Source organism: Terrapene carolina, unplaced genomic scaffold (genome assembly GCF_002925995.2).
Source record: "Terrapene carolina triunguis isolate 2854851 unplaced genomic scaffold, T_m_triunguis-2.0 Scaffold102, whole genome shotgun sequence".
Taxonomy (NCBI): domain Eukaryota; kingdom Metazoa; phylum Chordata; order Testudines; family Emydidae; genus Terrapene; species Terrapene triunguis.
The window spans coordinates 3,004,646-3,026,616 of NW_020664453.1; the positions used below are offsets into that span (position 1 = coordinate 3,004,646).

The 21,971-nt window shown below is 41.3% G+C and overlaps 1 protein-coding gene across 2 annotated transcripts in view; it reads left to right on the forward strand.

Moving 5' to 3' along the window:
• NDC1 (NDC1 transmembrane nucleoporin) overlaps positions 1 to 21,971 on the forward strand; it is a 30,762-nt gene that overhangs the window by 379 nt on the left and 8,412 nt on the right. The window contains exons 2-14 of one of the 2 annotated variants that reach the window (XM_026651757.1): positions 1,078 to 1,198; positions 7,207 to 7,308; positions 8,018 to 8,192; positions 9,505 to 9,643; positions 11,129 to 11,237; positions 11,945 to 11,996; positions 12,418 to 12,550; positions 15,788 to 15,880; positions 17,996 to 18,077; positions 19,124 to 19,282; positions 21,031 to 21,297; positions 21,452 to 21,570; positions 21,883 to 21,933. In XM_026651757.1, the coding sequence (XP_026507542.1) occupies positions 1,078 to 1,198; positions 7,207 to 7,308; positions 8,018 to 8,192; positions 9,505 to 9,643; positions 11,129 to 11,237; positions 11,945 to 11,996; positions 12,418 to 12,550; positions 15,788 to 15,880; positions 17,996 to 18,077; positions 19,124 to 19,282; positions 21,031 to 21,297; positions 21,452 to 21,570; positions 21,883 to 21,933 (1,602 nt within the window). Of the gene's footprint in view, positions 1 to 1,077; positions 1,199 to 7,206; positions 7,309 to 8,017; positions 8,193 to 9,504; positions 9,644 to 11,128; positions 11,238 to 11,944; positions 11,997 to 12,417; positions 12,551 to 15,787; positions 15,881 to 17,995; positions 18,078 to 19,123; positions 19,283 to 21,030; positions 21,298 to 21,451; positions 21,571 to 21,882; positions 21,934 to 21,971 lie in introns of those variants that run through there. The other variant, XM_026651756.1, reaches the window with a different exon arrangement.

Consider the following 21,971-nt stretch of genomic DNA (forward strand, 5'->3'; position numbering starts at 1 on the left):
GACCTCTGGCAATCGGCGTGTCTAGCCGAAAGCAGCGCAGTGCTCGCAGCCTGTCTGGGCCGGTCGGGGATGCCGGGGCCTGCTGGGTAATGCGGGCCCCGCAGCCGGCAGGGGGTGCGCAGTGACTGACAGCCCTTGCGGGGATCCGGACCGTGACCTAACCACTGAGAGCTAGTGCGCCAAAGGGCGTTAAATGCCTCTATCCTATGGCGTTTCAATGGCTAATAGGCGCCAAACTCTGGTTCTTGGAAATCCCAGCCTGAAAATTAACTTCAGGACATAATCGGGACAATCAAAAGAGATCCTGCTTCGTGAACAATGAATCTTGGGGTCCTCATTCTTCTTTGCCATTTGCCTCAAATGCGGAATCTCACGTGTGCAGCAAGTCACAAGCCGTGTTACCAGTTCTTGCCATTTTACTACAAACCTTGCTGGAGTCGACTGATTATGTGAGACTCTCGTGGTATGTTATGCTACGAGTTGCCCAGCTGCAATTATGCCACTGTAATGTAGGCATTTGTGACAGAAATCAAAGGGATTTTTCTGTTCCTTTACTGTGTCCACCCCCACGAGAGGTGGTAGCTAAATCGATGGAAGAATTAATCTGCGGACCTATCTGCATCTACAGAGGGGGTTAGTTTGATGTAATTATATCGCATGGGCGCAAATGTTTTCACAGCCCTTAGTGACACAGCTAGGTTGACCGAAGTTTTAGGTATAGACCAATCCTCTGTTTTTCTTTTAAAAAAACCAAACCTGTATGTTTCTAACTCTCATGGTTGCAGGGAAAAGCTTGAAAACCGGATGCAATTGCCACTTAAAAGTTAAGAAACCAGAAGTCAACTAAAAAGAACCCCAAATTTATTATCTCTCAAATCTCATGAATTCTAAGTTAATCTCATGGTTTATTGGGACCAGATGCGTGCTTTTTGAATGCTTGGTGTGGACAATATTGCACAAGTATCTGACCTTTCTGATTTATTGGGTTATGTGGTAGTTTGGCTGGTATTTGGTTTACAGAGGCAGTATTTAAGGTTTGCGCTGTACTGCCACTCATGTTTTCCTTTGTCTTTTTAGGTTTTGGGTTGGAGAGTGGCTGCTAGTATTGCCTGGTCAGTACTACTGCTACCTCTGTGTACGGCAGTCTTCATCAGTATTAGCAGCATTGACTTGTTTCATCCTATACAATGGATTTCAAGTAAGTGTTCTTCCCTACATGTGAAATGTTAACTTTCTGTGCAATTGTTAAAGCATTCTATTTCCGCTTGTTACTTATGCTCGGATTAAATAAAAAATAACTATATTGGCAACTGCATTGTGCTGAAAACTGAGTTTTGCGGGGCTTGTGTAGCCTGGGAATCATTTTATTTCAAGACTGAATCAAGTCCTTAATTTTTAAATTCACCACTCTTACTGAACTCTATTTTCTAACTATTTTGCCCTGTGGAATCCTTTGTAAGTGAAAGTTCATCTCATAAATCACCCTCCACTGTCTGGTTTTCAAAGTGTTTAATTCTTTGAGTCATGTGGAGGTGCTCCATAGACCACTGGTGAACCAGAGTTTTGAGAACCAGAGCTCTAGGGATACTGGTTTACCTGCATTTGAGACCTTTCTAAATTTGTGGAAACTGATATATAAATATGCTTTCCAATATATAACTTGGTGTTTAAATGATAACGGCTGATACTTATCTTTATCAAAGGTTCAGGGTTTTTTTAAAGTATCTGAAGAAGATAAATATATGCTACATATTAAATAGATTGCAAAAGGAAAACATATGTTTACAGGAGTGGTGTTGACTGTCTCCAAAGATAGACACCAACTGGAAAGCCTGGTAGTTGTGACATTCAGCCTTTCAGGGAGGTGTCATCTTGTCTTACTCTTCTGAAAAAGGAATAAACAAACAAAAAGTAAAATAAAAAAAAATATGGAGATATACCTATCACATAGAACTGGAAGGGACCCTGAAAGTAATTACCAAATAACTAATATCGTAAGCCTCTCTATATGACCAAGTTTTGGCATACACCCTTCACAGTTAGTATATTGCATGTGTTTGTGCATTCTTGACTCCTTGGGTCAGTGCTACATGTACCCACTAGGAGTGCTTGTGTTGATGCACAGTGCAGTGCTGTATGGGTAGGTATCCCATTATACAACCTGCCACTGTTCAGTGCACTGTCTTTTGGGTAGTTTTGGCAATGCATGGTGAGGCAGAATGGAGTCTCACAAGAGTGACTGGGAGAAATGGGGTCAAATTCCCATAATACAGTGTTATCCGTCCCCTAATATCTCTAGCCGATAATTTTAGCATCTGTTTTCAATTTCCTACGAACCTGCATGGGACTTGTCACTGTCCGCCATCTCTGACAGAAGCATGGAGCCTGCACAGCTCTGCACTATTGTCATGACTATTGCAAGCACAGGATACATGATCCTCCAGTATTTGCAGCGTGGCAAGAAGAGCTGCGGGGAGCATGATGATTTCCATGTGGTCAGTTTGCCTTGAGACATAGCAAGAACCAATTCAAGGTGGTGGTTGGCGTTCACTGAGCAGCTGCGGATGGTGAAGTGCCACTTCTGGGCCCGAGAAATAAGCACTGACTGGTGGGATTGTATTGTAGTACAGGTTTGGGAGATGAGCAGTGGCTGTAGAACTTTTAGATGCAAAAGGCCACATGCCTGGATCTGTGTGCTGAGCTCTCCCTCGTCATCCAATGCATGGACACCAAACTGAGAACTGCACTGACAGTGGAGAAGCAAGTAATGATCACACTGTCAATTTGCAATGCTTTGGATTGCTACCAGTCAGTGGGAAGTAATTTTGGAGTAGAAAAATCCACAGTGGGAGGCCATTGTCATGCAAGTGTACAGGGCCATTAATCATCTGCTGTGGAGGACATAGTGGATGGCTTTGCTGCTATGGACTTCCTGAATTGTTGGAGCAATAGACCGCACACATCCCTATTTTGGCCCCAGAGCACCTCAGCTTTTAGTACATCAACAGAAAGGGATCACCAAGGACGCTTCTCTGACATCATTGTTGGCTGGTCAGAGAAGGTGCACAATGTTTGTATCTTTAAGAATGCAGGACAGTTCACAGAGCTATAAACGGGGACCTTCTTTCCTGTCCAGCAGATTACCATTGGCGATGTTGAAATGGCAGTAGACATAGGATCCAGCCTATCCCTTCCTCCCTGACTCATGAAGCCATACACTGGCCACCTTGACAGCACCAAGGAAAGATTCAGCTACAAGCTCAGCACATGCAGAATGAGAGTTGAATGTGCTTTTTGTAGATTGAAAGGGTGCTGGTGTTGTTTCCTCACCAGATTGGATTTCAGTATGAAAAGTATCCCAGTGGTTATAGCTGCCTGTTGTGTCCTGCATGATATTTGTGAAGCAAAGGGTGGGGGGAAGATTTCTGCAGGGGTGGAAGGTTGAGGTGGACTGGCTGAGTTTGAACAGCCAGACGCAAGGGCTATTAGATGAGCTCAGTGAGGAGTTATGTAGCGTAAGGCGGCTTTGAAAGACCACTTCAGCAGCCAGCCATTGTAATGTGGTGTGCTGTGCTCAACCTGTTGCTGCAGTTTTGGGCTCTGTTAGGATTTGTGCTTGCTGCACATATGTGCATATATCACTGACAGTGCAGTTGTTAATGTTGTGGTGCTTGCTGTACATTTTATGATGACAGGTGATTTATGATGATGACTGGCACTGAGCCTATGGGTTGTGAATATACAACAGCACTACTTTCACTGCCAGCAGGCATTACCCACCATATGTTGTAAACTAATAAAGATGAATAATTTTCAAAACAAGAGAGTTATTGTTACAAAAACAGCTACAAACAAAAAATCTGAAGCATTTAAAAGTAAATACATTTTAACTTAAAATAATTTAGAATCTCAATAAATAAACAAGAGCAGGGAACACTGTATGTAGCTACACATACATCAACCATGGCTCTCCCAGGCCAGTGTATATGAAGCTGTGGTTGTCCATGCTTTCCCCCAGTGTGGAGTGGTAGGTGTAGGCATGCAGGCCTTGAGGCCATGTGGAATGGGATGTGTGGGGGGGAGGCGCTGTGCTGCAATTCTCCACTGACTGCAATTGCAGTTGAGCTTGGGATCGTTAAACTTGGAAGTCCAAAAGAGTCAGCAGCATTTGCATTGGCTGATGGAGAAGCTGCATTATGTCTCGGTGCAGCTCCCTGTCCTTTTCCTGCGCCTTTCTCTTGTCTGCCCTTTCCTTCTCCATACTGTCTGCAATGTTCACCCTCCAGGCCCTCTGTTCAAGGTCTGGTGCAGCACTGGCTTGCAGGATCTTGCAGAACATGTCCTCCCACTGGGTTAGTCATTCCAGTGGTGTGGAGACTGTACCTCTCAAGGCCTCAGCAGCTGCATCACCAAGTAAAATACATAGAGGTACCATTGTCCATATAGTAGGAATGGAAAACAAAACTTAGGATTCAGAATTCCCCCCCTTCTTTTGAGTCCCTAGGTGTTTAAGTAAGACGTGCTTATTGGCACTCTTTCTTTGGAGTGCTTGTTCACGCCACCAGCCATGGTGAATATGACCTCCCAGGGGTGAGGGAAATAAGGAAGGAATTGCTCGGTTGCATGAAACTGAGTACAGGGCACTGGCACCATTTTCCACAGGTGGTGGTTTTAGCTGATATCTCAGCCCTAAGGGTAACAAAGGCAGAGAAACACAGTTGCTGTTGGCGTCCTGAAGCTTGCCAGGCCCGTATGGTGCCAGCCTGTTTATGGCAATGATTCTTGCTGAAGTCCTCACCAAATGGCATGGGAAAGTGTTTTACCACAGAGGAAGAAATAAGACTGCGAACCCTAGAAACCTTCAGGAGAGGACTGCAGAATACCTCCATGCAAGTTTCATTGAGAGCTCTCAGGAGATTCAAGGGAAATTCATCTGAATGTAAACAAACTGCTTTGCATGGCCACCTTTGTCTCAGTCTAGAGAGGAATGGGAAGCAGTTATCAACTCTACATCTTTGTTGTACCACTACCTTTTGTAGTACTGGTAAATTAATGCAATGGTTTTCAACCTCTTTTTCACTTGTGGACCCTTAAAAAAATTTCGAATGAAAGTGTGGACCCCTGTGGAAATCTTAGACATGGACTAACCCCCAGGGTCCACAGACCACAGTTTGAAAACCACTGAATTAATGAAAAGTCAATAGCTATGTCCTGCTAAGTTGGGGAGGCCATCACTGTAATTGGAAACTTTTTTACATGCTTATCTGAGGTTCCTTCCCCTGCTTCGGGCTTGCCTGTGCTCAACTGCAGGGACTGGTTGGACTGCAGTGGAGTCAAAAACAGGTCCTGACTCATGACACAGCTGGACCTGCCTGGTCACCTGTCTCTTGTATTCCTCATCCACCACCTCCTCTCTGTTCATGGTAGGGGCCTGGGACTCTGATGCCTTAGAGGTATCCATGGTGGTGTTCAGGATGGTGGTGGAATCTCTGCCAATGATGGCATGCCGCTCTTTGTAAAAGCAGCAGGTCTGTAGCTCCACACCGGATCAATTGTTGGCCTCCCTGGCCTTCTGGTATGCCTGCTCCAGTTCCTTGGCTTTCACAAGGCACTGTTGCTAGTCTTTGCTTGGGGGATGCAGGCAAAGGGGTAAGACAATCTGCTTGTAGATGTTGACGTTTCTACAGCTGGTTCAGAGCTGTGCCTACACATCCTCTTCGCCCCACAGGCCCAGGAGATCAAATGTCTGCTGTCTACTCCAGGTCAGAGCATGTCTGGAATGTGTAGCCGGCATGATTAGCTGGGCAGTTGTGCACAACAACGGCGAGCAGACAGAGGTGTGCTCACCAAGCTGGACAACCAGGGAAAAGGCATTTCAGAAATTCTCTGGGATTTTAAAGGGAGGGCTGGGGGAGCTTTCAGTCTGTGACTCGTGGGCAGTGGAATTCACAATTGTGGCTGGAGTGATCTGTCAGGCATTGTGGGACAGCTGCTGGAGGATTGTTAGGGTCAACAGGTAATGCAGTGTGTACACTGATGGTGTATCGAATCCAGTACATTGACCATGGCTCAGCACCACTCGGGGCTGGTATTATGTCTGCACTTACATTGGTGGGAGATGGATTTAAGTGTAGACATGTGTGCAACTAGGTCGATGCGAGGCGGCTTACATCGATCTAACTTTGTGGTATAGACCAGGCCTTCATTTTCATAGTCAGGTTTGTCTAGGTATGGGTGCTATTGCTGAAAAGGGAATTACTTCAACTATATTAGAAATACATGCATGTGTCCAAATTAAATTGCAACATTCTGTATTTTCATAAATGACAAATCCAATTACTAAGATGCACAACATGCTCCATTGAAGTATGGTTGTTTATCCAGAACCACTGTGCAGCTGCACGTTACAAAATACCACCTTCTCAATGAAATAAGAACCTATTGATTGTGATTATGCATTGTGTATCTAGATCAGAGGTGGGCAAACTACGGCCCGCGGGACCATCCTGCCTGGCCCCCAAGCTCCTGGCCCAGGAGACTAGCCCCCGGCCCCTCCCATGTTGTCCCCCCTCCCCAGCAGCCTCCGCTCGCTCACAATGCTCTGGGCGGTGGGGCTGTGAGCTCCTGGGGCAGTGCAGCTGCAGAGCCTGGCCTGACCCGGTGCTCTGTGCTGCACGGTGGCGGCGTGGCCCAGCTCCAGCCGGTTGGCGGCGCCTGCAGCACCGCCAGCCACCGGTGCTCCAGGCAGCGCAGTAAGGGGGCAGGGAGCAGGGGGGGTTGGATAGAGGGCAGGGGAGTTTGGGGTGGTGGGCAGGGGTGTGGATAGGGGTCGGGGGGGGAACAGGGCGTTGAATGGGGGCAATGGTCCCGGGGGGGGCAGTCAGGAAGGAGCGGGGGTTGGATGGGGTGGCAGGGGTTTCGGGGGCAGTCAGGGGATAGGGAGAAGGGGTGGTTGGATGGGGCAGGAGTCCCGGGGGGGCTGTCAGGAAACGGGGTGGGGGGGAGAGGGGTTGAATGGGGCAGGAGTCCCGCCCAACCCCCCTCCCCTAACTGGTCCTCCATACAATTTCCGAAACCTGATGCAGCCCTCAGGCCAAAAAGTTTACCCGCCCCTGACCTAGATGCTTAATATTAAACATTTGCTAGTATCATAGCTTTATATAGTACTATTGCACCTTTTGAACAATGTATTCTCTTTCATTTTAGATTCATTCAACGATTGGTATACTTCCTATGTCATCTTTTGTATCCTTCTTATGTCAGTGGTGATACTGATAATAAGCATCTTCAATGTCGAATTTTATGCAGGTGGGTTATGAAAGTTGTTGTCAACAAGATATTTGACCTTTAGCTAAATGAGAGGACTGTCTTGAAGGATGTTTTTTATACTGTATGTATTGGCTTTATACAGTGTTGTATGTATTGATTGAAAGTGGAATGTCTTAAAGCTTATTTTAATTAGGTATCTAATGGTGGCTGCAGTGTTAAAGGGACTTCATAATAGTCAAATTGACTTGCCCTTGTCAGAAACACTGAATTTTTAAAAAAAAAAACCCTGATCCTCTTTAAAATAACTATTTTAATTTCTGATTCTTCCATAAAAATTGGATTCTGTATGTAGCCTCAACAATCCACCTGCATTTTGTGAGTCAAATCACCAGCGGTGAATGTAGTAGGGGAGCAGTGTCCCCTGAACAGGCTCCTCGTCCAGTTCAAAATTCTGTACAAGCTTGTTCCAGTGCTATATATTTCCATGTATTCACCAGCCATTTCACTCTGCCCCACTAATGTGACTGCACTTTGGAGTAGGAAGGGGATCTGTTGTTATCCTCGTGCTACTTCATACTCCTGAAACTCTCCTCTGTGCTGCTGAGTTACTTTATTTATATCAGCTTATGGTTGATTATAACTAAAGTGTTCTGTGGTGTCAAAGGTATCATATGCAAATGAAACACAAGCTATGAGAGTTTTATTTAGCAGTAGATGATAATCCATGTTTGTTTGTTTTTATTTGCAGTTGTGCCTTCTATTCCCTGCTCTCGATTAGCACTGGTAGGAAAGATTATTCACCCACGGCAAGTTATCCATTCAGTTGTTCATGCTATAATGGGAATGCTGGTGGCATGGTGTGCTGCAGTTATGACTAAGGGGAAATTCCAGTTCCTTGCTCTACCCTGCACAGCTTCAGAAAGGTGACTTTTTTGTTAATAATGGAACCAAGTATTGTGCAAGTAGTACAGTTTTGTACTAAACTGAGTTCACTGATGGACTCTTCCTAGAGGAAATAACCCTTTAACTTCTAGCAAAAGATGAGCAATTGTGTGTCTGTTCTTAAACTTGCTTTAGTTTGAGTACTGGAAGGAGAAGAGTACTTCAGTGAAGAATGACAAATGATTAGTTTACAAACATTGCTGTGGATTTTTTTTTTTTTTTTAAGTTTGACCAGAAGCCCTGACCATCTAAGTTACTAAGATTATTAATGGAAATGAACTATAGAATCATAGAAATGTAGGAATAGAAGGGATCTCGATCTTCTCGTCAGCCCCCTATGCTGAGGCTGGACCAAAAATACCTAGACGTTTCCTGATGTGGCTTGTCTAACTGGTTCTTAAACCTCCAGTGAGGGGGATTCCACAACCTCCATTGGTATTCTCTTCCAGTGCTTAACTACCCTTACAGTTAGAAAGCTTTTCGTAATATCTAATCCAAGTACTACTCAGACCTCTGTGGTTCAGGTGTCAAATTAACAATCAGCGTTACACAAAAGAGAGACAGTAGTGTGAATTCATTGTTTCATTTGCTATGGTACTATATATTAATATTTAAACAACATGATGGGGAAATATTTAGTTTATATACTAAATATTTCCCCATCATGCTGTTTGATTTTATATATATAAAATAGTCATTTTTTGTGTGAATTTATTTTTTATATATATATATATATATGTATGTATGTATGTATGTATGTATGTATGTATGTATGTATGTGTTATTATCAACTACAATTGGTTAATAACATAGTAAAAGTATCCTGATTGGTTAATAACTTAGGTTAATAATTGAATCAGTGTTTTAATATCATGTGTTGCAAAGAGTTGCAGGAGGCACATAAGGAGCTATTTGTGGCTCACAAGCCTCAGTCTATCAGTGATCTAACCTAAATCTCCCTTGCTTCAGGTTCAGTGCTGAAAAGGTCAAATGACCCTTCAGCTGTAAAATGACCTAAGAACCTGTCTCCTGTTCTAAATGGCATCTTCAATAGATCTTGGTCCCCTTCCACCCCATGATGTATAAGTAGGAAGAACAGGTAATAGGACTAACAGCTCAGATAAAACTTGCTCTGGTATACATCCCTCACTGATACTTGGGAATATTTTTCATTTACGCCAATCAGATGAATAAAATCAAAGCTCTGCTTAACTAAAGTTAGACGCTAAACTGAAGTCTAGAATAGTAATTTACAGTATTATATGTTATAAATAAACCATTTCTTTACTTTAGCTTAGATGGTGCTGTTCAACACATGTGCCTAAATGAGTATCACCTCTTCCTCCTGCTGTCTGGAGCTCTCATGGGCTACAATTATAGTCTCTTGTACCTTGTTAACAATATGAACTATTTGCCATTTCCAGTCATACAGGTAAGAGGCTAAAAATCTTTGTAAAGATAAATATCTAATCAGCTCAAATGACAAAGGGTAAACTATTTTTTTTTTTCTTCCCTTTTTTGGTCTGCTTCCAGTACCAAAATGTATGTGGGTGCCAGTGGCCAAGCACTTGCATTCTTTTATTAAACCAATCTATTATAAAATTGACAAACAAGGCTTTCAGCTTAAATCCTAGCAAAGGTCCCTCTCCTGATCCCATAAAATCCTAATGTTAAAATAAACCAAAAATCTCTTAATGTTACAACCAAGTAAAATTTACACAGCCCTGAAGCATGGTAAATTCTGGCTCAGGTGGACCACTGTTTGTAGTGAATTCCAGATGTGAGAACGCCCTGCCATTGAGTTTAACTCCAGGAACTCGCAGCAGGAGTGGCCTAGTGTATTCTAAGCCTCATGATGTGGGGGGAAAAACAAGCTTTCAGTGAACAAGTTACTAAACTAATTCAAGCATAAAACATAACCGCTTGAATCACGCTCTGAAGCAAAAAGCCAGCATCAATCACTACCATTACATGTGTATAGTGCTCCTGGGCTGTTGTATTCTGCACTAGCTGAAGCTACTGGGTGCTTTTGAAGGGTACCTGAAGAGGTAGACTCTTGCTACTGCTGTAACTCAGAATCCAGGAGCAGCAATGGATCCCAGTTGATTTCTAGACCAACGCCTGGTCTAAACACAGAGATGTACTGGTTTAACTGAAGGTGTCTTAAACAGATTTAGTTAAACCAGTGCAAAACATTGTGTTGACACTCTTAGTTTAGTTTAAACCTGGCTTAAATCAGTTTAGTTTGTCAGTAAACTTACACGTGCTTCCTAAAATAAAATCTGATGTAGTTTTTAGATGCTTGCAGTTTCATATTGGCAACTCTCCTTTTCTGAGACTGTTTATCTAAATGAGAAGGTAAATCTCATCTATTTTCTTGCATACATTTTATTAGTGAGACATTTTTCAGTTTTCAAAGGAAATATGTAATATGATTATGTGCAAGAAGGTTTGAGTATCTACCTCTTTCATGGTTTTGAAGGATTGTCATAAACTTAAAAATCATACTGCTGTCTGAATTTTTCTGCTTTTTAGTATAGAACATACCTGAGGTTCTAATTAAGAGAATAGAGAAGAAACATACTTTCCTCTATTTGCAATTTACTTTGTGCATTTGATAGCAAATTATATGTAGTCAATTTCCCTGTTTCTTCTGTGTGCTCAATTTTCTCTACTAGTGGGTTTTTTCACACAGCAACAGGGGAGAAAAAAGACTGTACAATCACATTTTCTTACTGGTTTCAATTGCAGAAACTACAGCTGGGGGACTCAGGTGTAGGGGTAACACCTGAAACTACTTCTAATTAATCTTTTTAAAAATTGACTAGACCTCAGGTTGACTGCATTTGTTTGAGGACTTTATCATACTTGATTTCTTTTGAATGCAGAATGCTTCAACTAATCTTTCTTTTTTTAGCAATACAAGTACTTACGTTTCAGAAGATCTTTGCCTCTGCTGGTTAAACGTAGTTGTGTGGAATCACTGTACTTGGTTAGAAACGTCTGTGTTGCATATTATTTTTTTGGTAAGAGTTCTGACATTTTTTTTTTCTTGTCCATATATACTAAGAGAATTATTTAACCAATCTATTAATATTTATTATTCAGCCCTACAAATAACTTGTCCAGGGTGCATAGGTTTTTTTTTATTAGGTAAGTAAAATAAGCATTTTTCACCATTATGATAAAGTGTAGGTGAATGGCTTACTGGCTCAGCCACACAATCATGGCAATTTTGTATTCTAAGCCTAAAGGATATTGAAGTATTCCTCTTCCACTTGCCATATTTATATTCTATAGGTAATGATGGTACTTTAGAAATGCAGAGTATTCTAGATCACTTTCCACTGAGGATTCCAAAATGTTGTACTGACATTTATCTTTATAACAGCCCTGTGATGTAGATGTGCATTAGCCCTGTTTTGCAGGTGGGTGAAACAAAATAACAGAAGTAACTTGGATAAGACCCCTAGACAAACCATTAATAGACCTAGAAGTAGAATCCACATCTTCTGATTCATAGTCAGGGGCTTTAATCCTAAAAGACATCCATTCTTTCTGTAGTCAGTCTCTGAAAAAATCACCTTTTTCCACTATACACATGTTGCAATTCTTCATCTGTCTGTGTGTAATCTACCGTCATTCTGACATGAAAGTTCTTACTAGCCTTTTTGTATACACTTCATAGTTTTAGAGATCTATTTTACATGTCATTCTGTTTGTTACTACTTAGGTTACATTCCAAGAGCATGGATAGGTACCACAATGAACCTTAATACAGATAGGTAAGTAGTACAAATGACTGCCTTTTAGAATACAAGAAGGGAATATTTTCCCGCACATCATACATGTATTCCGTATATATTCTCCTTTTCCCAATCTTTGTAGTATCTCTTTACTTAGGACTATTCCTTGTTTAAAATGGCAAATGTTGGGAGCTTAACATCACTCTTAGTTGACTGAAAAGTTTTGGATCTTACAGAACCATCAGTGCTGACAAGTTAAAAGAACTAAATGGGTTTTTGATAAAATGTTTGTCCAAGTAACTACATTTCTCGTAGTAAGCTTTAATCCATAAATTGTGTGTGTTGCAGAAGTCAATTATAAGCATTTTCCAATACTAAATGGGGGTGGGGTGGGTGGGGGTGGGTGTGTGTATGTGTATATAATTTTTTTTTTTTTTTTTTTTTTTTTTTTAACCCCCAGTAAACTTCATCCTCTTGACACACTTACTGGGCTTCTGGATCTATCCTTGCTCTACCATACCTGGTTATGTGGTATATTTCTTCTGATTACTTGGCACATTGCATGGTTACTCTTCAAAATCTATGCTACAGAGGTTAGTATTGGGTGACTGCTATAGGGGGATGACAACAGTGTTGTGGGGAAAAATGCTAATGTTCAAAAGCAATATTCACTAATGAATAATTTAAACCAGTGGTTCTCAAACATTACATAGTGGGGACCATGCTTTAATGCAGAGACTAGCTGATGGATATCTCCCATCCCTTTTTTGATTGTTTGAACCATTTTCCTTCCCCTTTCCAATACCATAGCAAGGTTGTGACATCTATAGACAACTACAGTTTAAATGGAAAAACTAATATTTGGAGAATATCTGCAGTAGCTCAACTTGAAATGAGAGAGCATCATGTGCTCAGCCAATGTTTGGTGAACCGTACCTTCTTAGAAACTTCAAACAAAACCCCCAAAGTACATAACACTGTAATGCAGACAATTTTGGTTTAACAGAATACAGGCTGAGCTATTGAAAGAGACTTCAAAGCATCTTGGGAATTAATACATTTTTCTCCTTTTTCACTTAATTGTTAAGCTTCAAATTAATATGGCTAAAAGAGATTTATTTTAATATGACTTTTAATATATTTAAAGCGGAGACCATGATTCAATAAAAGAAACAGTGAAGTCCCAGTGGTAAAGAATTGGAGTCTTATTGTCTAGTTTAGATACTTTTTTGTAAAACAGCAGAGAATAACCCCTCCCCATAACATGACGTTATTTTTATCATAGACTTTGCTGAGCTACAGCTTAGCAGAAAAAAAGGGCTGAGGTTTTAAAACCTAAAGCAATGTTTTCTTAATATGGGGCAGACATCTCAGTTGTTCTTCAGAGTGTCAGCTTTCATTGAGAGTCTCTAGCTGTTATGAAGATGGAGAGAACCTTCAAAATGTGACTAAACTATAACGGATGCAGTGATGGCTACCTGAATTTTCAGAGAGCCTGGAACGATAGCTTTGAGGTTTGAACTGCCCTATTTCAATGGGTGCTAGCTCAAATGCTAATGATTAAATGTCTACGTTAATCATTTTACTAGTCATAAAATCATGTAAGACAAGACAGGAGGTGTCTTATTATGAAAACGTAAAATATGGGTGGGCCTTTGACAGTTTAGGGCAGGGTTGAAATATGTTGCAGTTGGTTTCATGTTCCTAAATGGTAGTGTGGTTTCCAAAAGTTTGGGAAATACTGACCTACAAACAAATTCAGAATGCAAAGAAGTTTTTCTACAAACGTGGGCAGGAAGTTTTAGCAATATCAGAGGAGATATGTACTCCCCTTTACTTTGAGAAGACGGGGAGAATTCGATCTTTATTTTTCAAAATACACCTCTACCCCAATATAACGCTGTCCTCGGGAGCCAAAAAATCTTACTGCGTTATAGGTGAAACCGTGGTATATCGAACTTGCTTTAATCTGCCAGAGTGCGCAGCCCCGCCCCCCCGGAGCACTGCTTTACCGCGTTATATCTGAATTCATGTTGTATCGGATCGCGTTATATTGGGGTAGAGGTGTATAAGTAACTTTTCTGTGATCAGAAGACGGTGCCAGGGTAATACAAGTAAGGCAAGCATGACAAAAGTTGCAAGCCAGAGCAGTTTATTTTAATACAAACTACTTCAGAGACTCAAATGGGAGGATTAAAGTTTATTAATGAAATACAAAGATTCAAATGGATTTATAGAAGTCCTTCAGGAAAGCCATGGATACGATTACTTCAGCTTTTAGTGCAAAGCAACAGAGGGTCCTGTGGCACCTTTAAGACTAACAGAAGTATTGCAGCATAAGCTTTCGTGGGTGAATGCCCACTTCATCAGACGCAAGACGATCACTTGCGTCTGATGAAGTGGGCATTCACCCATGAAAGCTTATGCTGCAATACTTCTGTTAGTCTTAAAGGTGCCACAGGACCCTCAGTCTGAATCTGTAAAAAGCAACAAACACGGCTACCCCTCTGATACTTGTCAGCTTTTAGTATAATTTTAGAATAATTAAATTTTCCTATGCACCTTTGTAGAATCCTTAAGACTTCCACATAATGCTTTATTGCTGCCCCGATGAGAGTCTAAAACTGGCATTTTTAGTTTCTCTATCGTTTTAAGTCAACCCTAATTTCCAAATCAAAACTTTCTGAAGAAAGTGTCCAGTTTACTAAAGGCATCAAAACATGCCTCTAGACCTTGAGGTTTCCTTTATAAAATGTTTTTTGGCTATTCAGCAGAAGAGATCACGGAAAGTTTGTTTACCCATAAAAGGTGATGTGGTGGGGGTTTTTTTTTTTAGGTGGTTCAGCTCACCAAAAGTTGCTGTACATATAGTTGAATGTGATGTAAGCTGATAGGTCTCTAGAGCAATTCTTATTCTGCTTGAAGTCATTTTATTAGCTGTTTGGCTTTTTAATGTGATAGAACTTAAAGTTTCTATTTAGAAATGGAGGGGAGGGAGAAAAGAAATAGTTTCAAGAATAGTCTGCTTTAAACCTGAAACTGCTAGGGAGTCTATACCCAAACTGTACATCATATCATTTTAACTAAATTTAATGTGACTAGAAGTACATTGATGGATACTTGTAATTAAATTAAATCAGCTTTTTGTTGGGATTTAAACATTTCCCTTCTATATTTGCAGTCTAAATGTTGTAGCATGAGAATCAGAAAGCCAAAAATATGGAAGTATAAAATGTGAGCATCAGAATGACAACTAAATTAGATTAGGTTAAAATTCTTTGTTTTAAATAAGGAGTTATTAATACAGATATAGAAATGTTAAATCTGACATTCCCCTTTTAATGACCTTGAATCCTTCAGGACACAGCTAACTATGTCTAACTTTGAGTTTGCTATTTGACAGATAGAGTTTAGGTTGATATGCCCTTCTGGTAATGGGATGTGCATCACTTCATGTTATGTCTATGGCTTTTTCGTAAGACATAGTAAAATATGGGATGGTGTCCCTAACGTTTAATCACAAGGGTTACTTGGAGGGTATTAAGATAAAGTGAGGGACTGTAGCTTAAAGATAAATAAAGTGAGTGACTTGTCTGGTTCTTGTCCGTTTAAAAGTAGGTATAGAAGTCCATTTGTGCTACTGCATTAAAAACCACTGGCTCGTTTAACAGGATGTTGAAGCTTTTGGGTATATATTTTTGTACCTTGTCAGGTTGGCAAGTGACAAAAAATTAACTTGACTGTGGTCTCTCATTAATGGTTTGTTTCAATGTTTGTTCTGCATAATATAACTAGTGATGAACAAATTTAGTTATTTTCTCTAATTTCAGGCACATCATTTTCCTGTTCAACCAACTTTCGCTGAGGAAACAGATCAATGCCTGCCTAAAATCTTAAACAGCAACCCTCCCCTTATTATAAAGGTATCTGAACTGCCACGTTGATATTACATGTGTATTCACTAAGCCCTGGTCTATGCTACAGAGTTAGGTTGACGTAAGCTGCCTTGCATTGACCTAACTCTGTAAGTATCTACACTAAAATGTCGCTCCTGCTGATGTAACTCACCCACTACGCCAACTTAACTCCACCTCCACGAGAGGCATAGTGCTTAGTTCGACGCAGTGTCAGCGTAAACATTGTATTGCTTACATCGACTGTTGCTAGCTTTCAGAAGCCGTTCCACAATGCCCCACACTGACAGTTCAATCAGTGCACACGCTCCTTGTGAAGATGCGCACTACCGACGCAACAAGCGTCGTGTGGACACGTAAAAGTGATTGAATTACTGCAGTGGCTGTACATCGACATACCCTAAGTTATGTCTATATTACAAAATTATATTGCCCTAAGACTCCCTGACTGTAGATAATGGGAGACTTGCGTATAATAGTTTTGACTGCAGCAAATGTTCCTTAAAAAATCAGCCTAATTCAGAACAGTCAGAAACATTGTGCAGTGCTTAAACTTCTGTCTTTAAATTTCATAGTGATACCTTATGTTTGTTTGCTGTACGGGATCAGTGTTTAAACTGAAGGAAGATTAATTTAGGTAGAAAGAAGCAGTTTCTGGTATTTTATATCACTTAGTCAATTGTGTTTGTACACTACTGTACACTTCTGTTAAAACAGAGCATATATGAAATTCCATTCACTTTGTGTTAACTGTTTTTCAGGCTTGTATCTTTGTCAGGTGAATAGGCACTGCTTAGAATTATATGTACTAGACTAAATAGATGCACATATTTGTGCACTCAACACTTCTGATGCTGCTGCATCTCTCCTATTGTTTGTCCTTCTGTTCCCTATCTTCAGGACCCAAAATTTCCTTGGGTTTCTGTCCTCTGTAAAAATATATATTTCTTTAAAGACAATAACACAAAAATTAACATTATTCACAAACTGTGAATTTGACAATGATAAATGTAGAACTTTGTGTTCTGAAGTGACAAATGTAGCACTTGAACCAATTTACTAAATGTTGCTCTTATTTTGAGGTGTGAAGCCTTAAATTGGTGTCTTACAAATGATCTAGCTGAGAATATTTCCTTCCACAGGCAAGTGCTGTAGTTAATGATTCCAGAGACTTATAGCTTATCTAACACTACTGCTGAGATGCATTACAATTCCCAGCGTTTCCAGTTCTATTACATTTTGGAAAAGGGCTTGCCGAAGAGAAGTGACCATCAACAGAATTAAAGATGTGCAAACCCTAGTTTGTAATGATTCCTGAAATTGTAATCTCAGCTTTATTAAAAGCGTAACTTATAGCTGCATTTTGTTTATATCTGCAGGATTTGAGAAATCACAGCAGTGATACTCAGACTCAGGAGACTGTGTGATATAATTATTAATCAATCGGGATGCTTATATAGTATGACTATAGAGTACTATAGTAAATGAAACAATGAGTTCACACTACTGAGGCTCTTTTGGGTAATGTTGATTGCTAATTTGGCTCATGAACCACTGAGGTCTGAGTATCATTGATGTTTTGGGACATCTATTTGGTCCTTGATAAATTTTCAGAAAAGTACTGTTAGAGGTCTGACAGAATTTTTAAATAGTGCGACTAACTTGTTATCTAGCCCTGGCAGGCAATGAGAGAACTTGCCTTAAAATTATGCTTTCGTTTCAATGTAAATTCCATGATTTCTGTCTCGTCTTTAACCATTAGAGCCAGAAATTGGCACTTTATGCCATTTTATTTGTCATTGAGTAGTCTAAAGTCTGCAAAGTTTTCTACAAAGTTCTGATTCACTCAACAGCGTCCATATGAAATGAATCTTTTTCCAGTGGTCTAAGTGAGGGAATCATTCTCCCAGTGTTCAGCCTGATTAAATTTTTTCCGTCATATGGCTGAATTTTGCCCACAGTTATGGTATCTGTGCACAAATCCCATTGACTTCATTAGGGATAGCATTTGTAGGAAGAATTCTGTGCTGAAATCCCAAAACAAAACCAGTAGGTTTTGACTGAAGTGCGTATAAGTGGTCAACTTGTTTTTATAGCTTATTAAAACATGTTCCTCCTTTGTAGTTCTTGGCCTTACAGGACTTGATGTTACTTTCCCAGTATTCTCCTGTGCGACGACTAGAGGTCTTCAGCCTCAGTCAGCCAGGTATTTGTAAAATTCATTCTTCATGGCTATAAACTTTTAAGAACTGTTCTAATAGTAAGATTTTATTTTTTTAAAAATCTAATGCTTTGAAGCATGCTTCATAAACCACAGGGACTCATACATAAAAAGACCCTGGCATCAGTTTGGCATCATTTGGAGAAGCCTTGATAGTGTTGTCTCCTCTACTAAATACTGGTGCCTGCTGTGTGTTTGTTTTTTAAATGACAACTGTGAGGAAACATAGGTCCTAGAGTATCAAAAGCAGAGTGGTATTGACATCATAGATCACAAGTTTAAACTAAATAATAGAATAACAGATGTGTATAAAAGCCTAGTGTGAGGATGAGAGTGAGATGGAACCAAGCATAAAAAATGAATCAACCCTGCAGCTGTGAAAGCAAACGGTGGCTGTGATAAAAAATAAAGTGTATGAGACTCCTAACATATGCTGTAGGAGCTCAATAAAAACTGTCTTGAGTCCATTGGGGACCTTTTGTTGCACCTCATCAGGCATTCTGGTGTTATGGACTAGCTTCAAATCTGTTTATTACCATAACTGACATCACTTTTTTTGGTCTTCTTAAGTCTCAAACCTACTAAGCAACTAATGGGCCCAAATTCAGCCCTCCAATCTGCCCATGCGACTCTCATTGAGATTACTGGGAGCAGTGAGTGTGGCTTGAAGGTTAGAATTTGGCCAAGTCTGTCACGTATCTGGTGGCTAAAAACTCTCATGGTGAAAATGCAGCATGGCTTTCCTAGGAATTTAATGTTTCAGATAATTCTCTAAGCTTGTACTAAAAGTAAAAGCAGAACATAAACACAACCATCAGGACAGGCTTGGTGGTACCTGTGTCTTGAGTAGAGAGTAGGGTGACCAGACAGCAAATGTGAAAAATTGGGACGGGGGTGGTGGGTAATAGGAGCCTATATAAGAAAAAGACCCCAAAATCGGGACTGTTCCTGTAAAATCGGGACATCTGGTCACCCTAGTAGAGAGAGAACATCTGTTGTACCATCAAATAGTTTTTCTATGTCCCTGGTAGGTGGGCATCCTCACAATTGGACAGCAATATCAAAGGAGTGCTTGAATCTTTTGAGTGACTTGACACAGAAGCTGATCATGCAGCAGGAAGCTGCAGCTACAAATGGGAGAGTGAAACAGCCATCTACAGGAGAATTGGGAAGATCTTTGAGCTCTTCAGGTATCTTTTTATGAGAGAAGATTCACAATAGCTGTTGTGGTGGGCTTTACATCTGCATACCCCCAAAAGACATGCTGTATTGCAAGGGGTAGTGTACTAATACTAGTATAAATTGATATGGAGAACCAAGTGGGTAGTCGTACTGTTCTTAAGTATTAAGGGAACACTGTTAGCTTAAAAATTGTTTTGTAACCTACTTTTGTTAAAAGTAACACCAAAGAGAATTAAAACAGAAAACTTGGGGAGAGAGAGAGAACCTTTTCCAGTTTACTTAGTGCATTTAACAGCACTCTTGTTGTCTTTTTTTTAATTCCATATTTGTGTGGCTTAAGGAAGTCAAACTGTTTCCACTTTTTTTACTAAGTGGTGGGACCTGTTGTAGAGTGGGCTAAAATCTTGCTATAACCCATTTTCTGACTCTGGTGCTGCCTGTAGTTTACTGTTGCTAGTTTAAGGTGGTAGAATTTAGTCTCGTTCTAATGCTGTAGGACAGAGGTGGGCAAACTACGGCTTGCGGGACCCTCCTGCCTGGCCCCTGAGCTCCGGCCCCAGGAAGCTCGCCCCCGGTCCCTTCCCCGCTGTTCCCCCTTCCCCGCAGCCTCAGCTCACCGCGCCGCCAGCACAATGCTCTGGGTGGCCGGGCAGCTCAGCTACAGAGCCTGACCTGACCCGGTGCTCTGTGCTGCCCGGTGGTGTGACTGGCTCTAGCCAGGTGGCACTGTTGTAGTGCCACCAGCCACCGGTGCTCTAGGCAGCATGGTAAGGGGGCAGGGAGCAGGTGGGGTAGATAGAGGGCAGGGGAGTTTGGGGTGGTGGTCAGGGGGCGGGGGTGTGGATGGGGTGGGGGCGGTCAGAGGCTGAGGAATGGGGGGGGGACGTTGAATGGGTGCAGGGGTCCCAGGGGACAGTCAGGAAGGAGAGGGGGGGTTGGATGTGGCAGCAGGGGGCGGTCAGGGAGAAGGGGTGGTTGGATGGGGCAGGGGTCCTTGGGAGGGACATTCAGGAATGAGGGGAGGGGTTGGATGGGGCGGCAGGGGGGCAGTCGGGTGGAGGTTCCGGGGGTGGTCAGGGGACAGGGAGCAGCGGGGGGGGAGGGGGCGTAGATGGGGCAGAGGTCCGGGGGGGGGCCAGTCAGGGGGCAAGAAGCAGGGGAAGGGGGGGAAGAGGGGTGCCAGGCCATGCCTGGCTGTTTGGGGAGCCACAGCTTCCCCTAACTGGCCTCCATACAATTTCTGAAACCCGATGCAGCCCTCAGGCCAAAAAGTTTGCTTGCCCCTGCTGTGGGAGTTTGAGGGATGTTTGTTATGATTCAGCTAGTGTTGGTGTAGGAATGTGCAAATAACACTTAAGGAGAGGCTAGGATACACATAGACATCCTGTTTACCAAATTGTCTTGGAATAAGAACTGGAAGCACAAATATTGTACGGAAAACTTCAATCTGTATTGGTGTGTATAGATAGTAGTGTTTATTACCAAACCCCCCCCAAAACCATGAACTACCCCCTTAGCTTTTGCAATTCTTAAATCCATAGATAAGATTGAAAATAGACTAAAAAATAAGGGTTCTGAATGTAATAGTGGTAATAGACTTCCAATGGAAACAGTGTATCTTGCATTAAGAACTCTCACCAGAAATTGTGTGCTGAAATAGCTATGGGAATAGTAACCTTAGGGGAGACCCTAGTAGAAAAATGGGTTGACACATGCCAGCCTGTATGTCTCCATGCAATGTGTTCTTTATCACCAGAAGCAGCTGTTACGGAAGAAATGGCCTTCCAGCCACAGAGGTCTAATGTCGTTTCTAGAGCCCACATGCCTTCCCTGGTTAAATCATCCCTCTTACCTTTAAAGGCATTGTCTACATCTGATCTTGGAAGCTCTTTTGGTTCACCTTTCAGTTCTCCTGCTCTAAATCGCAAGGCTGGGATTCTGGATTTAAACTCTCCTTGGCATGGATCAGTCCAAAGTCCTCATGTTATGAGAAGAGGACCAAAGCTGTGGACATCAAGTTCAGGTGGGGCTCTTTGGTTTCAATCCCCTCTCATCCTCCTCTTTAAGTATAATTGGAATATTGTCTTGACTGTACAAATCCTTATCTTTGGAGTTAAACGATTGCTCTATGGGGAGGGTAGCTATTTTTCTCTAACTCGGTTGGATTTCTCTTGTAGATCTGCAAATGAATGGCTCTTATCAAGCGACCTTCCCTGTGATCTCTGTTGCAAGAGTTGGTAATGAAGCAATACAGCCAAGCTTTATTTATACGTGGCTCCAGAACAAGCAAGAGCAGGTGGAGTAAAAATTGCAGTACAAACCAGTTAAAACCACCTTCTGTTTTTGTATGTAGCATGCAAGGTTGGTAAATTTTTTTTTTTTTTTTTTTTTTAGGGTAATTTTTTTTTTTTTTTTTTCCCTTTTTTTTAGATTAGCTTTCCTTTTTTTTTTTTTTTTTTTTTAAACAACCCTAATTCTTCAAAACACTCTTCTCCATATAGAAAGTTTAGGGACTATAAGGTTGTGGAAGGGTTAAATTGAATATCAGAAATGTTGCCCGTATATATATTTTTCTTAATCTTCAGGGTTTTTTTGCTCTCTTACTCAGGTTAGGAGTTTCTTGTCAAAACGAGTGCTGATAATGTATTTCTTCAGCAAGGTAAGGATGAATGTGTGTTTTGTGACAGCATTTGGTTG